Source organism: Cupressus sempervirens, chromosome 5 (assembly GCF_028749045.1).
Source record: "Cupressus sempervirens isolate cs-2001-9-10 chromosome 5, ASM2874904v1, whole genome shotgun sequence".
NCBI lineage: Eukaryota > Viridiplantae > Streptophyta > Pinopsida > Cupressales > Cupressaceae > Cupressus > Cupressus sempervirens.
This window is the reverse complement of record NC_143122.1, coordinates 328,969,075-328,984,707: the sequence shown is the minus strand read 5'-3', so window position 1 is coordinate 328,984,707 and position 15,633 is coordinate 328,969,075. Positions and strand designations below refer to the sequence as shown.

The following is a 15,633-nucleotide window of genomic DNA, read 5'->3' as shown; positions in this document are numbered from 1 at the left end:
TGACACCTCACTAATATTGGTTGTGGTAGTGGATGCCGCTGGCGTGCACGTTTGCTTCAATCCAATCTGCACTAATGTGACGACGAAAACCTAGTCCAAATTGAATTGACTTAAGGGACTCGAAAAAAAATTCGTGTCAGATCGTTTTATACGCGATTCACTCCAAGCGCACTGGGATGAATCTCTATCTCACACGTCCGGGAATTTGACATGCTTTTGTGAACGCTTGGGTCCACCCATCGATATTTTTAGCAGTTTCACGCAACTGGGCGAGTTTATTCTTACTGAGCAATGAAGACGCAATCTTGAAACCGTTATACATTAACCGAAGTACACAAGCACACCCATTTCTGAATCAAGGCTGCAGATATTCATAACAAGATATTATCCAGATTTCAAGTGTTCTGAGGTAGGTACCTGAACACGTTCTGCGGATACATTTTTTCTATTGATCAAAGCTGAATCTATGCGGAGAGTCGGTTGTTTGTGTTCTGTGTCCGAAAACTGAATATTGCAGTAAAAGATTACGCCAATTAAAATCATTTTCTTTTTGCATTGGGTCTTTGCTAAAATCTGTTGTGCTTAGGGTTAATCAAGCTATTCGCTAACAAGGGCATATTGTAGTTTTTTCTGGTGCTTCTGATCTGGATGTATCTTTTAATTTACAAAAAGAAAATCTGAATGTTCTGCTTACTATCCAGCTTCATGTCATTGGGTAGTGAACAAGTTCTCTTTTCTATGTCCAGATAGATGAACAGGTGTAGATAATTTCTTATGATAGCATAGGTTCTGTTTTCTCTTTTTGGATCTATCTGAAAGAAAATATGTTATGGCAGATTGGCGACTAGGATTTTTTGTTGGATCGCACACGATGAGCTGGTACTCGTGGTGGTGGACAGGAGCAATTAGTCCTAAAGAGGTAAGCTTTTTAGTCGCCCATCTATTTTGGTTTCAAATTAATAAACTCAGGGTGCTGCAATATAGCATACAATTATGAAACCATGGCAGTGGAACCAGATTCATCAATTGGGATTGTCTAGGGAAATGAGTGCAAGGGATCTCAACAAGTAGAAAACTTTTATGAGTAATTGCTTCTATTGGTGATTGAATGTCGATCGGTTTATCTCTGATTTTTTTTTTCATAACAAAAGTATTGATTTTAAACTTGTGAGGCTCATAGGTCAATAACCCATGGCAATTAGGATTGCATGAATTGTAAACTTGACTAGATAGTAATTCAAGCAGGTCAGATCAGCACCAGGACTGTTCCCTGGAGGGATGGAAACCTGTTGACCCGAGCGTTCACCTAATTATATGACGAATTGTTCCAGCCCTGCCAATGTTTAAACGCCCAAAATTCATACCTCTGTCTTCCCAGCAAGAGATCTTGACCTACCTCTTGAGCCTACGCTGATTAGGGCACATGAGTCCAAAGTATTACAGCTTGATATTCTCAAGCGGATCGTATGTGCTAGCACTGTGCACTAGCAGAAAATGTTCCCCATGATCTGGGGATTACAACTAGTTGCGGGAGGCATTACACTGGCCACGCATATGTCATATGCCTAAAATTGCGCCTCTGCATGCCCAGGAAGACGATTTGTCTCAACCAATGGGATGTCAGCTGGAAGCATGATTATCAAGTTGCCACAAGCTTGCTGTACCATAACCTGTTAGCAACAAAATATAGTATCCTAGCTGAAAAACTAACAGCGAGATCTGTCAATGTGTATTTCATACATATAGGATCATAAATTGGAGTATAGAGATGACCTTATTGGTAGTTCTTCGTGTTGATCAAGGAAATCAATTCTGTTTCTTCTCGAAACTGTCTTATTTGGTCGGTTTTGATTTCCGTAGAGAACAGTGATGAACCATTTAAGTAATCCTCCTATTGCTCTGTTGTCTAGCAATGGTTGTTTTCTGACTTTTTCTTTACATGCAGAGAAGAGTTGAGCAAAATGTTGAAAGAATGGAAATCAAGTCTGAGAATCAAAGAGTAGCACTGGTTATAGGAGTCACAGGAATTGTAGGTAATAGTTTGGCAGAAATCTTGCCATTGCCTGATACTCCTGGTGGACCTTGGAAAGTTTATGGTGTTGCCAGGAGACCTAAGCCAGAGTGGGCTGAAGATACTCCGGTACAGTACATCCAATGTAATGTGTTAAACAGAGAAGAGACCTTAGAAAAGATTTCTGCCTTGAAGGATGTGACTACTCTCTTTTGGGTTTGCTGGGTTAGTAGACAGACAGAAGAGCAGAATTGTGAAGACAATGGAAGAATGTTAATTAATGTTTTAGATGCACTCTTGCCTAATGCTAAGAGTCTCAAACACATTTGTCTTCAGACTGGTGGAAAGCACTACTTAGGCCCAGCTGACAGTAGGGCTAGGAATCAAAATATCCAACCTCATGAATCACCGTATCATGAAGAGCTACCTAGGCTCCCTGGGCCTAATTTCTACTACACTCTTGAAGATATACTTTTTGATGCTGCAAAGAAGAAAAAACGATTGACCTGGTCCATTCACCGCCCTACAGTCATATTTGGCTTCTCTCCTTTGAGCCTGATGAACATCATCGGTACCTTGTCTGTCTATGCTGCCATTTGCAAATATGAGGGACTTCCTTTCAAATTCCCTGGCAGCAGAAATGCATGGGAACAGCTTGTGGATGCTTCTGATGCTGAATTGATTGCGGAACAAGAAATATGGGCTTCTACAAATCCTTATGCAAAGAACCAGGCTTTCAATTGTGCCAATGGAGATGTGTTCAGATGGAAAAAGATGTGGAAATTAATGGCAGAAAAATTTGAACTGGAAGTATTATCATATGAAGGGGAAGGTTTTAGCTTAACTGAAGCAATGAGAGACAAAACTCTTGTTTGGGATGCCATTGTGAAAGAAAATGATTTATGTCCCACTATATTTGAAGAAGTTGGAAACTGGTGGTTTGCAGATCGTATACTAAATGCTCCCTCTGAGATTGTAAATAGCATGAACAAAAGCAAGGAACATGGTTTCTTTGGGTTTCGCAATTCAGAGTCTTCCTTCTTGTCATGGATTGACAAAATGAAGGCTGCAAGAATTATTCCATAGTATTGATCTGTATGCATCCAACTTCTGATTTTTCAGGAGGACAATAGAGTGGCCCTGAGTGAACTACAGTGTATGTTTTTGTATAAAGTTATGTTGTTGCTTCTGTACCATAAAATATATGTTTTCTGTTGAAGTATAAGTTACTTTTTTATTCTACTTCGAGCCATTTCTGTATTGATATATTTACAAAGCCGATTTTTTTTGGCAACTTCATTTGTTTTAATAATTGAAGGCGTTCTATAATTAGTACTCATTATGAATGTTTATTTCAGCATCTTCTGTATGAACTTAAATAATATATCCTTCAAGATTTTGAAGTTTTTTCTAAGAAATAATGTTGAAAAGATATTCCCAATTTTTCCATCAGGTATGCCCTTCCATTGGCCTTGTCTGCAAGGAAGGCCAACATATGATTTTAACTTGAAGGAATACAGACATTGTAAACTGGTTATGTTTTCCAACTCCTTTCTGTGCAGGTATCTGTGCATATTGTATAAATCTCCATGTGTGTGTGTTTGTGTGTGAGAGAGAGAGAGAGGGTTGCAAGCATTCATTGGTGCTTGGAGAAACTGATTGCCATATGATTGATTAGTAGATGACTGACAAGATTTTACTTTCTTTTTGTTTTGGTAGGGAATATATATATATATATATATATAAACTATAACTGCACAATGGATTGTATGCCTATTCAAACTAAATAGCATGACATGCAAATCTTAAGCTCACAATGCACATTAATTCAAATTATTGAAACTGTGAGTCATCATTTAATGTTGCTGTGGGGGATCAGCTTGGTAAAGTCCTTTAACATAGACAGACTATCAATACCAGGAAAGCTTTGGATGGTGATGTGTGTGTGTTTGCGTAAAAGTAGTGATGCATTCCAAGCGCTGTATGTATTGATTACAGGCTTACACACATATTGGGGGATGGCCTAATTAATTGAAATGACCAGTCATCCAATATCCTAGTTTATTGCATAGTGGTATGTATGTCTAGTCGGAATAAGGAACATTTGCATGCAAACCTTTAGTTCACAATGAACATTTAGTCAACCTAATGAAACTGTGAGGCATCAATTCATTTTGATATGGAGGATCACAGCTTGGTATCCTCCTTTAACACAGACACATTATTAATGTCAGAAAGGCTTTGGTTGACAAGCTCGGTGTGAAAGTGTTGAGCTAGGAATATGATGGAGATATTGTGTGACTAGTAAAACCCTCAACACAAATCTCAGTGTATGCAGATTATATTGCTCACTAAAGGCTATAACCCGTCTTGCAAAAAACCTAGAAATAAAGGTGAATGATCCTGTAATGAGACACAGTTAGCATCATCATCAAGGTTGATAATGCCCGTGGATATAGATGTGAGCATATATTGAGGCACAAGTGCATATATTAGCATACCATTCAACATTCAGATTTGTTGGGAAGGGTTGGTATGTGATAATGTTTACTTTCAATATGTCTATAAGTGTGGTTATTACTTCTAGGCTATTGGTTTCAACCAGGGGGTTTATTGACACAATCTTAGGGGCATTATGCTGATTATCTTGTGAAGGAATTGCCCTTAGACATGCAAAGGGGAAATTGCTATGTACATGTAGAGGCAGGTAGTGTGTGTTGCTGCAAGGGTCAGGTATATTGAGACAAAAGGACCTTAATTCTTTGAATTTTGCATCGTCAATTTGAGTCTAGACATCTCAAGTAACAACAGATTGATTTGGCATCTAGGAATGGGCTTTTTGAGTGGATAATTTTTTGTGGCATGAGTAATTATTAATGTAACTTGACACAAGGATGCATGACTTGTCAAAGTTAATGAAAGATACGCTCCTTAATGAACTCTTTGTGTTTATTTGGTTTACTTGCTCTAGTGAATGGGAGTGCACTTTTGGGCAAGGCACTTTAAAACTTGTGCATTGACCCCAATATACAACAAATATGTTATCAATTAAGATATGTTAGTGCTTGAAAGTGCCACCTCAAGCTTTTTGAAATTTTTTGTATGACCTGAATTAGAGGGTTAGCTACCTCATCTAATGTTTTTAGTATTTAGCAATTTAGAAGTACGAATTTGGCATTCTTAGAATATTCAGAATATGAATTTGGGGATTTTTAGAACATTGAGAAAAAAACAAGTGATGTAGTATTTTTTAAGATCTGTTTTGATCCTTGCACTCAAAATAACATAAGATCCTGTCAAAAAAAATTTAAAGGGTTTTTTTGGAAGGTGACTGAATGCGATTAGTTTATCTCTGATTTTTTTTCCATAACAAAAGTATTGATTTTTAACTAGTGGGGCTCATAGGTCAATCGCCCATGGCTATGAGGATTGCATTAGTTCCAAAGATTTATAGTTAGTAAATAAAGCAGGTGAGATTAGCACCATCAATAATCATGGGAGGGATGAAATCCTGATGATTGGGGGGTCGATCTTTTTATATGAGGAATTATCCCAGCCCTGCAAATGTTTAAATGTGCAAATTTCTTACCCCTGTCTGCCCAAAAAGAGATTATGACCTATGTGATTGAAGTATAATGTTAGCCTATGCTTATTAGGATGCACGAGTCCAAAACATCACTGTTGATGTACATGCTAGCAATGGGTACTAGCAGAAAATGTTTCATATGATCTGGGGTTTACACCTAATTGCATGATGCACCACACTGGTCGTGCACATGTCATATGCCCAACAACCATACATCTGCTTGCCCAGGAAGATGGTTAACCCCAACTGATTTGATGTCTACTGGAATTGTAATTATCAAGTTGTTACGAGCTTACTTTTATAAATACTGGACAGCTACTTTTGATTATTGAAGAAAGCCTATGCGATGTATAGCTGCACGCTGCACCATAACCTCTTAGCAACAAAATAGAGTATCCTAGTTTAAAAACTAACAGCATATGTTTCAACTTGTTTTCAATACCTATGGGGTCATAAATGCCAGTGCAGAGATGATCTTATGGGTAGTTCTTCATGTTGATGAAGGGAATCAATTCTGTTTCTTCTTGAAATTATCTCATTCAGTTGGTAGATTTGATTTCCCCCCAAAAAAAGTGATGAACCATATAAGTGATCCTCCTATTGCCTTGCCTTGTTGTCTAGCAATGTTGTTTCTGACCTTTTCTTTACTTACAGAGGAAAGTCTAGCAAATTGTTGAAAGAGCAGAAGTCGAGTATGAGAATCAAAGAGTAGCACTGGTTATAGGAGTCACAGGAATTGTAGGTAAGAGCTTGGCAGAAATCTTACCATTGCCTGATACTCCTGGTGGACCTTGGAAAGTTTACGGTGTTACCAGAAGGCTGAAGCCAGAGTGGGCTGAAGACACTTCAGTACATTACATCCAATGTGATGTGTTTAACAGAGAAGAAACATTAGAAAAGATTTCTGCCTTGAAGGATGGAACTACTCTTTTTTGGGTTTGTTGGGTTAGTAGACAGACAGAGGAGCAGAATTGTGAAGATAATGGAAGAATGTTTGTCAATGTTTTAGATGCACTACTTCCCAATGCTAAGAGATTCAAGCACATTTGTCTTCAGACTGGTGGCAAACACTACTTAGGCCCAACCGATAGTAGGGCTAGGAATCCAAATATACAACCTCATGAATCACCATATCATGAAGAGCTACCTAGGCTCCCTGGGCCTAATTTCTACTACACTCTTGAAGATATACTATTTGATGCCACTAAGAAGAAAAAACAATTAACTTGGTCAATTCACCATCCTACAGTCATATGTGGCTCCTCTTATTGGAGCCTAAGGAACATTATCAGTACCTTGTGTGTCTATGCTGCCATTTGCAAATATGAAGGACGTCCTTTAAAATTCCCAGGCAGTAAAAATGCATGGGAACAGCTTGTGGATGCATCTGATGCTGAATTGATTGTGGAACAAGAGATTTGGGCTTCTATGAATCCTTATGCAAAGAACCAGGCTTTCAATTGTGCCAACGGAGATGTATTCAGATGGAAAAAGATGTGGAAATTAATGGCAGAAAAATATGAACTGGAAGTATTATCATATGAAGGGGAAGGTTTTAGCCTGACTGAAGCAATGGAAGACAAATCTCTTGTTTGGGATGCCATTGTGAAAGAAAATGATTTATTTCCGACTAAATTTGAAGAAGTTGGAAATTGGTCATTGGCAGATCGTATACTGAATGCTCCCTCCGAGAATGTGAATAGCATGAACAAAAGCAAGGAACATGGTTTCTTTGGGTTTCGCAATTCAGAATCTTCTTTCTTGTCATGAATTGACAAAATGAAAGCCACAAGAATTATTCCATAGTATTGATCAGTATGACACAAACATCTGGTTTTTCAGGACAAACGAGTGCTGCTGAGGGAGCTACAATGTATGTTTATGCATAAAGTTTCCTTGTAGCCTCTGTATCATGAAATCTATGTTTTCTATTGAAGAATAAGATACCATCTTACTTTAATGTGATCTATTTCTGTATCGATATATTTATAAACTGATTTTGTTTTGGCAACTTCATTTGTTTTAATAATTGATGGCTCTATTCTTAGCACTTATTTTTAATGTTTATTTAGCATTTTCTACAGAAACAAGGTTGGGAAGATATTCCCAAGCTTTCTATCAGTTATTCCCCTCCATTGGCCTTGTCTGCAAGGAAGGCCAACATATGTGATTAACTTGAAGGAACCCACACGTATTGTAAAAACAGTGATGTTTTCTGACTCCTTTCTGTATCAGTTGCATGTATATGTGCATATTGTGTGATGGCGTGTGTGTGAGAGAGAGAGAGATTTACTCCAAGTACTCATTAATGCATGTAACATTCTCTTTTTCTGTGTTAATATATTTATTAATGCAGAAAAAGAGAGAAGGTTGCATGCATTAATGAGTTATATGCCTTGTCAAGCCAAATAGCATTGGCATGCAAATCTGAAGTTCACAATGCAGATTAATTGAAATTAGTGAAATTGTGATTCATCATTTGATGTTGCTAGTGGGGATCAGCTCAGTAACTCTATCATGCTCCTAGCTCAACACTTTCATGCTCAGCTTGCCAACTGAAGCCTTTGACATTGAAATGTTGTCTGTGTTAAAGGAGGCTACCAAGCTGTGATCCTCCATATCAACATGAACTAATGCCTCACAGTTTCACTTGACAGTGTCTATTGTGAACTTCAAGTTCGCATGCTATATGTGTGGGTGTGTGTATTTGTGTATAAATAGTGATGCACTCTAACTCTTCTGTATTGATTACAGGCATACATGCATATTTTTGGGATGACCTAATAAATTCAATTGAGCAGTCATGCAATATCCTAGTTAATTGCATAATGGTATGCATGCCTAGTTGAAATAGAGAGCATTGTCATGCAAACCTGAAATTCACAATGATCATTACGTCCAGTCAAACTGTGAGGCATCAAATCATGTTGATATGGAGAACGACAGGTTTGTAGATTCCTTCAACACAGACAAAATGTATTAAGTGTTGAGTGAGGAGCATGATAGAGTTTGTGTAACGTGAACAACACATAACAAAGATCTCACTTTATGTATATTATTTCTCTCACCAAAGGCTGTAACATATATTACAAAAAACTAGAAATAAAGATGTATGATGCTATTATGAGACAAAAGTCATCATTAAGGTTAATAATGCTTGTGGCTCTAGATGTGGGTGGCAAAGTGCATGTATTAGCATTCCATTCAACATTCAGATTTGTTGGTAAGGGTTGGGATTTGATAATGTTTGCATTCAACATAGCATGTAGTTGGTTGGCTATTGGTTTTAGTCAGGGGGTTTATTGACATGATCTTATGGACATTATGTTGTTGATCGACTTGTGAAGGATTTTCCCTTAGGCATGCAAAGGGGAACATGCTACTTACATGTAGAGGCAAGTAGTGATGTCTTTGAAGTGTGTTACCTAGAGGAATTGCCCTTAGGTATGCAAAGGGGAAGATGCTATTTACATGTGCAGGCAGGTAGTGTTATCTTTGAAGTGTGTTGCTGCAAGGGTTGGGTACATTGAGTCCAAAGGACATTAATATTTTGAATTTGCAATGTGAATTGGAGCCTAACATCTCAAAGAACAACAATAGATTGATTAGGTGTCTAGGAATGGGTTGTGGGAGTAAATCAACTTTTTTGGCATGAGGAGTTATTGTTGTAACTTGACACAAGCATGCATGGGATCAAGGAGACTGATTTATGTAGGTTGACCTTTTACATAAGTATAGTGTCTTGGCAAAGTTAATGAAGGGTATGTTCCATAAATGTATTCTTTTTGTTTGAAGGGCATTTTCCATAAATATGTTTATTTGGTTTACAAGCTCTAGTGAATGGAAGGGCACTCTAATGTTGTGATATACACATGTAAGTTGACATTTTGTATCAATATAATGACTTGTCGAAGTTCAAGATGAGTATACTCCATAAATGATGCAGGAGCATCTTGCATGGTAAAAAAAAAATTTTAAAAAGAAAGAAAGAAAGAAAGAAAGGAAAAAAAAAAAAATTGTGGAGGAGAGAGAAAGTGACGAAAATAGAAGGAAAAATAATAAAAAAATAAAATAAGGGAAAAAGGAGAAAAGAAAAGAAAAAAAATTTCTATTTTCGAGGTGCATAGGTGGCATAATAGAAAAATAAAATAAAAATGGTTGTCATTCCATTTATCAAGGTGTGTAGGTGGAATTTTAGAAGGTTGTGGATATTGTGCAAGTGGAATCCTCGAAGGTTGTGGATATTGTGTAGGTGGAATTCTAGAAGGTTGTGGATAAATCATGCATTGGGTGGTAAGTGCCTATTTAAGCAAGGCATATGAGCATTTCTAATCAAGCTTTGGAAGGAAAAGCTTCAAGGTGTGATCTTTTCTTAGGAGAAGCTTGGGGAGGAGGAGGCTAAAGGGTGAGTTTTCTTGAGTCTATGGATAGAGTGCCGAATGTGAGGCAGTTTACAATAGGATTGTGGTGGAGTTGTGAGTGTGTGGACAAAGCGTCGAATGTGAGGCAGTTTACACTTGGATTTTGGGTAAAGTTGGAGAAGAGCTAGTGGCTGTAGTTAGAAACAAGGAGGTTTTTTTGTGGCTTGCGAGCACAAGTTGAGATCTTGGAGGTCTCTACCAGAGTGTGGATCTGGACTAGCTAGTGTATGGGTTGGATTTTGAGGGATCTTGCAAAACTGTTATTGTAATTGCTTTGGATTTGGCCATAACCAAGAAGGCCTTACAGCCTGACACATTGCATGTAATAGTTATTTTATAAATAAAGAGTTGTGATTTGGTATCAGATCTTGTGTTATTGCTTCTTGTTGTTGTGTTTTTGCTGCGTGGTTATATAGTTGGGGGCTAGGACATCTCCTTTGGGGATACTTCTACCTTGCATTGTGTTAGATGGTATTAGAGCATAGTTGTTCTTGAGCGTGTAGACAGCTTGCCGAAGTTGAGGTAGTTTGCACCAGGACTTGGGTGGAGAAGTAGATCTGATCTTGATCTAGTGGTGGATTTTCTTTCTAGAGTCCTAGATCTTTTGGTTGCGAAGTGGCAGATCGTGGTTCTGACTTGCAATTGCAGATGGATCGATGGATGCAAAGATGGAAGACTGATCTTGTTGAGGCATGATCGTAGAGAGTTGTGGATTGCAGATCCGTGGTCCTAGACTTGTGATGTGGTTCTTGATTGTTCATGCGAGGTGGCAAGTTGCGATCTGACTTACAAACAATTTGAGGTTGTCACAAGGAGCGTGGGAAGGATTTGTTGCAGAGGGTTTGCGAAGATCTTGGGAGATGGCCTTGAGAGGATTGGACCTTGAGATGATTGTGAATCTCTGCGATGTGGTGGAGAGGAGGTTTTTTGAGATGACTACTCAGCTCGAAGCTAGCTTGGTTGATTGAGTTAGGGATGGCGTGAGGAAGGAATTCCATGAATGTTTGTGGAGCTAGAGTCTACCGATCCATAAAAGAGTTGTTTGGCTGATTAAGAGACTTGTTCGAGAGAGAAGATGGCATCGCAAGGTTGAGGTGGAAGAAGTTGGTTTTGTTGATTAGATTGTGGAGTCTGATATAGAACTTGCAGAGTTGTTGCAAGTTGTTGCTGAAGATATTCCTAACCTTGTTGATGTTGGGATGGAGATTGGTTTTCTTGATCAGTTAGTTGAGTTTGACATGGAGATTGTAGAGCACTCGGTCGTGGATGATCCAGTTGTTGTTGGTGGTGGCTTGTATGTTGTAGAGCATCTTGTTGTGAGCAATGAGACTGCTAGTGTTGTGAGTTTGGAATGTGTTGATGGAGATTTACATGTTGCTGATGATGTGGAGTTTGTTGTTGCTAGTGTGGATTCACTAGTTGCTGATGTGGATGAGAGTTTTCTATTGAAGCATTATGTTCAGTTTGTTCCTAGGAGTGAGCATGCTGATTGAATAGTTGAGATTCTGGTGTTTGACATATGGATGCAGATGTGGAAGATTTGCATGTTGGTTTTCTTGTCCTTGTTTAGGTGGAAACCTTTGGTGAAGATGAAGATGGTTGTAGATCTTTCTTTTTGGCGTCAAAGTGTGGGACACATTTTTCTATCTATCGAGGGAGTCTGATGTAGGAACATCTTGCATGGTAAAATTTAAAATTTAAATTTAAACCAAAAAAGAAAATTGTGGAGGAGAGAGAAAGTGACGAAAATAGAAAGAAAAATAATAATAATAAAATAATGGAAAAAGGAGAAAAGAAGAAGAAAGGAATTTCTATTTTTGAGGTGCATAGGTGGTGTAATAGAAAAATAAAATAAAAATGGTTGTCATTCCATTTATCGAGGTGTATAGGTTGAATTCTAGAAGGTTGTGGATATTGTAATCCTAGAAGGTTGTGGATATTGTGTAGGTGGAATCCTAGAAGGTTGTGGATATTGTGTAGGTAGAATTCTATAAGGTTGTGGATAAATCATGCATTGGGTGGTAAGTGCCTATTTAAGCAAGGCATATGAGCATTTCTAATCAATCTTTGGAAGGAAAAGCTTCGAGGTGTGAAAGTTGGAAGGTGTGATCTCTTCTTAGGAGAAGCTTGGAGAGAAGGAGGAAGCTAAAGGGTGAGTTTTCCTGAGTTTGTGGATAGAGCACCAAATGTGAGGCAATTTATAGCAAGATTGTGGTGGAGTTGTGAGTGTGTGGACAGAGTGCCGAATGTGAGGCAGTTTACACTTGGATCTTGGGTAAAGTTGGAGAAGAGCTAGTGGCTGCAGTTAGAAACAAGGTAGTTGCTTGGTGGCCTGCGAGCACAAGTTGAGATCTTGGAGGTTTCTACCAGAGTGTGCATCTGGACTAGCTAGTGTATGGGTTGGATCTTGAGGGATATTGCAGAACTGTTATTGTAATTGCTTTGGATTTGGCCGTAACTAGGAAGGCCTTACAGCCCGACACATTGCATGTAACAATTATTTTATGAATAAAGAGTTGTGATTTGGTATCAGATCTTGTGCTATTGCTTCTTGCTGTTGTGTTTTTGTTGTGTGGTTATATAGCTAGGGGCAAGGATATCTTTTTGGGGATACCCCTACCTTGTGTTGCATCAATAAATATATCTTTTTTTATTGGCTTACTTGCCCTAGCAAATGGTAGTGCACTTTTGTGCATTAGACCCTTTAAAAATTTTGTGATGAGCCCAATTGACAACATATTTTGTATGGGTACTTTTGAAGTATGTAGGGATAACGACACCTCTTTAGGGCTAACATGCTTTTTTTTAAAGATATATTGGTGCTTGAAAATGCCATCTCAATCTTTTTGAAACATTGTATCTTACCTTGAGTGTAGCTACCTCATCAAAAGTTTTAGTATTTACAAATATGAATTTAGTGTTTTGTTGTAACGTTTTCGCACCATCCCCTCTTTACAAATGGGAACCTCTTTTTGTTTTGCATGTAGGTCCTAGTGGTCTTTAGGTCTTGGATAACAATCTTTTTCAAGTCTTGTGGCCTTAGCATAAGTTCTTGGATGTCAAGGAAATCAAGTTTAAAGTAAGGGTTTGGATGACTTGGAGGTTTGGGTTTTGAGTGATGGAAGTTTTTGGCATAATTCCTTTTTTCAGGGGAATCTCTACCTTGGTTTGGATCTTCACCCCTTTATGAAAAGTGAAGTGCTTGGAAGAGGAGTAATCTTTGAGCATCAAAATGAAGAAATGGTAAAGCTAGAACCTTTTTGTTAGGCAAATTTGAGAAATATCAGTATTGGTCAAAATTTTGCCAGTAACCTTTAGTTCTCTAAAATTTGGAATTTCACCTCTAAGAAATGATTTGGTGTAAACTAGATTTCATGGTTTCAAGGAAGGTAGTGAGTTGAGTAAAACTTTGGTCAAGTGATTAGATAAGGCAGGTAGGAATTTGTCTTTTTGAGAAAACTAATTGCTAGACAACTGATGGAATTCCTTTGATTAGAGGAATCTTACCCATAAAATCCTCTTATTTCAAAACTCTTGTCCCTTTATACTGATCCAAATTTGATCCCAAACAATGACTGAGGGTTGCAAGACATGATTTAAGAAAAACTTTATGTCAAAAGAATGTTTTAGAGTTGTAATGAAAAGGAAATGATTCTCAATGTGGCAAAAGTTCTCTTATTAGAGGAATTTCACCCTCAAATTCTCCAAACTTGCAAATCCCTGCCTTGCCTTGGTCTTCCTTTTTATGGTGGAATGCAAAAAAAAGAAAAAAAATAGCGGGGTTAGCAACTAGAAAGCTACCAATAGAATTAAAATAGGCATTTAAGGGAAATACTTGATCAAATTGTTGCTATGATGCATTTGAAGTAATAGATAATTCATTAATGGTTCTTCATGGTGGATTACTTAATATTGCTTTGAAATGTTGCATGGTTTCCTCAATCTCTCACTTGGAAGTAGGTTTCATTTCATGTTGTTTAGATGTAGTTTAGTTGGATGAAAGTAATTGTGGATGCTTACTTACTTGGCTTGAACAAAGTTAGATTGCTAACCTCTTGCTAATGGTAAGAGTGCCTTGTGTGGTTAGTCGATGATTGGAGAAACTTAACTTCAATTGATATTCAATCTTTAGTTTGCTTCTATTTTATGAGATTGAAGAGGAATATTGATTTGAACACCATTTGAGTGTTAGATGCTTGCATTACGTGGGTGGAGTTGTTGATTAAGCTACATCTAGTAGAGTCCAAGTCGTCCATGATTCCTTACATTTGTTGTTAGAAGTAGAAGTAGCAACAAAAAGTAAATTTTGAGTTGAAATAAATAACGTAAGTCCCCTAAGTGATTACTAGGAAATCACATTATTTCACTAGGCAAGCATCCACAATAGAAGGAACCTTGAAGTCATTTAATGATCTTACTATCCTAGCTTAGTGTGAGAGATGATCTTATATTAAGAGAGGATTGGATATTTGGTGTTTCACCTCAAAACATCAAGCGTTTGATTTTGCATGTTGTAGTGGAACAAAACTCACATCAACATAATTCGACTCTAAGAGGGCTAAACAAAGTTCATTTTTGGTAATATCAAGCGAGCTTTAAAGTTACATTTGAGATAGGAGATCTCTTTAAAAGTGAAAAGGTTAGAAGAATAAAAAATTGAAAAGTAAAAAAAAAAAAAAAGATGGAAATTATTTTCTTAATGGATATGCGAGTTGATCTTTTCCCAGTTTGGTTTGATTTGAACAAACAACTGTATCCATGTAGATTGTGCTGGCCTACAACATTAGGGCAATGTAGAATACACAGTACCATAGAGCATGAGGAAATGCATTGTTTGATCTTTCTCTTGAGAGTGGAGTTGGCATTATATTGAATAATTTATTTTCTAAAATTGTATGATCCTATGGTACTTGTCAATTCAAATACAAAGTTCCTTGAGTTCAATAAAGAAATTAATAGGGAACCCAGAAGTGGATATACAAGTAATATGAGGTGCAATGTGCATAGCCTTTCACATTCAAAATATACTTGCCCATCTTGTTAAGACACCATTGACTTAATAAATTTCGAACGGGTTGGTATGAGGAAATGTTAGCTGGGGGTGGAACATATTCCTTTAGCCTCCTTGTTGGATATCAAAGGAAGAAGGCAATCTCCACTTGAGTTAGGAACCAAAGGATGAAGATGGAAATCACTCACATCATGGTAACATGGCTAAGTATAATGGTCAAGAAATACAAATTGATTCATTGCCAAAGGAGTTCCAAGATAAGCAAGTTACTAAGAGTGACATGAATCATCTCTACCTCACAAACTAGCAACATGACAATGCATAAAGAGATAGTATGTGGGAAGAGGAAAGGGCTCTCAATTTAAAGGATTTTGAGAGAAATTGATGATTGAGATTCAAAATTGGATGAAGAGTCAATATGACATGGGATCAATGATGTAGATGCTAAGTGGAGGTCAAGTGGATAAACATTTGACCATTCAAAAGGTGAGTTTCTCACATGTGAGAAAATCATGAAAGTGATAGGTCACTAACAAAGGAGAGACCAAGGTGTAAGGGTTTCTCATTCATGTGCAAGCAATTTTTAAAGAAGAAAGAGGGTACA

The 15,633-nt window shown here is 37.6% G+C and overlaps 1 protein-coding gene and 1 pseudogene across 3 annotated transcripts; both read left to right on the top strand.

Moving 5' to 3' along the window:
- Positions 1-277: 277 nt before the first annotated feature.
- Positions 278-3,253, top strand: LOC149556019 (3-oxo-Delta(4,5)-steroid 5-beta-reductase-like). 2 transcript variants are annotated; one of them, XM_089830133.1, is made up of 3 exons: positions 278-409; positions 837-919; positions 1,946-3,253. In XM_089830133.1, exons 2-3 carry the CDS (start codon positions 872-874, stop codon positions 3,095-3,097), a joined length of 1,200 nt encoding a protein of 399 aa, XP_089686259.1. In that variant the 5' UTR covers positions 278-409; positions 837-871; the 3' UTR covers positions 3,098-3,253. The 2 variants fall into 2 exon arrangements, with proteins under 2 accessions (XP_089686259.1, XP_089686260.1); XM_089830134.1 differs by having other exon boundaries at positions 347-516.
- Positions 347-7,608, top strand: LOC149556018 ((S)-8-oxocitronellyl enol synthase CYC2 pseudogene; annotated as a pseudogene). The gene is made up of 3 exons (XR_016364616.1): positions 347-409; positions 837-919; positions 6,252-7,608. The product of XR_016364616.1 is annotated as a (S)-8-oxocitronellyl enol synthase CYC2 pseudogene (transcript).
- The last annotated feature ends 8,025 nt before the right edge of the window (positions 7,609-15,633 follow it).

Excerpts from the sequence above, each read along its gene's own strand:
- LOC149556019 (XM_089830133.1), top strand. The coding sequence starts at position 872 with ATGAGCTGGTACTCGTGGTGGTGGACAGGAGCAATTAGTCCTAAAGAG. Across the intron at positions 920-1,945 it reads GAGCAATTAGTCCTAAAGAG|AGAAGAGTTGAGCAAAATGT; the intron begins GTAAGCTTTTTA and ends CTTTACATGCAG.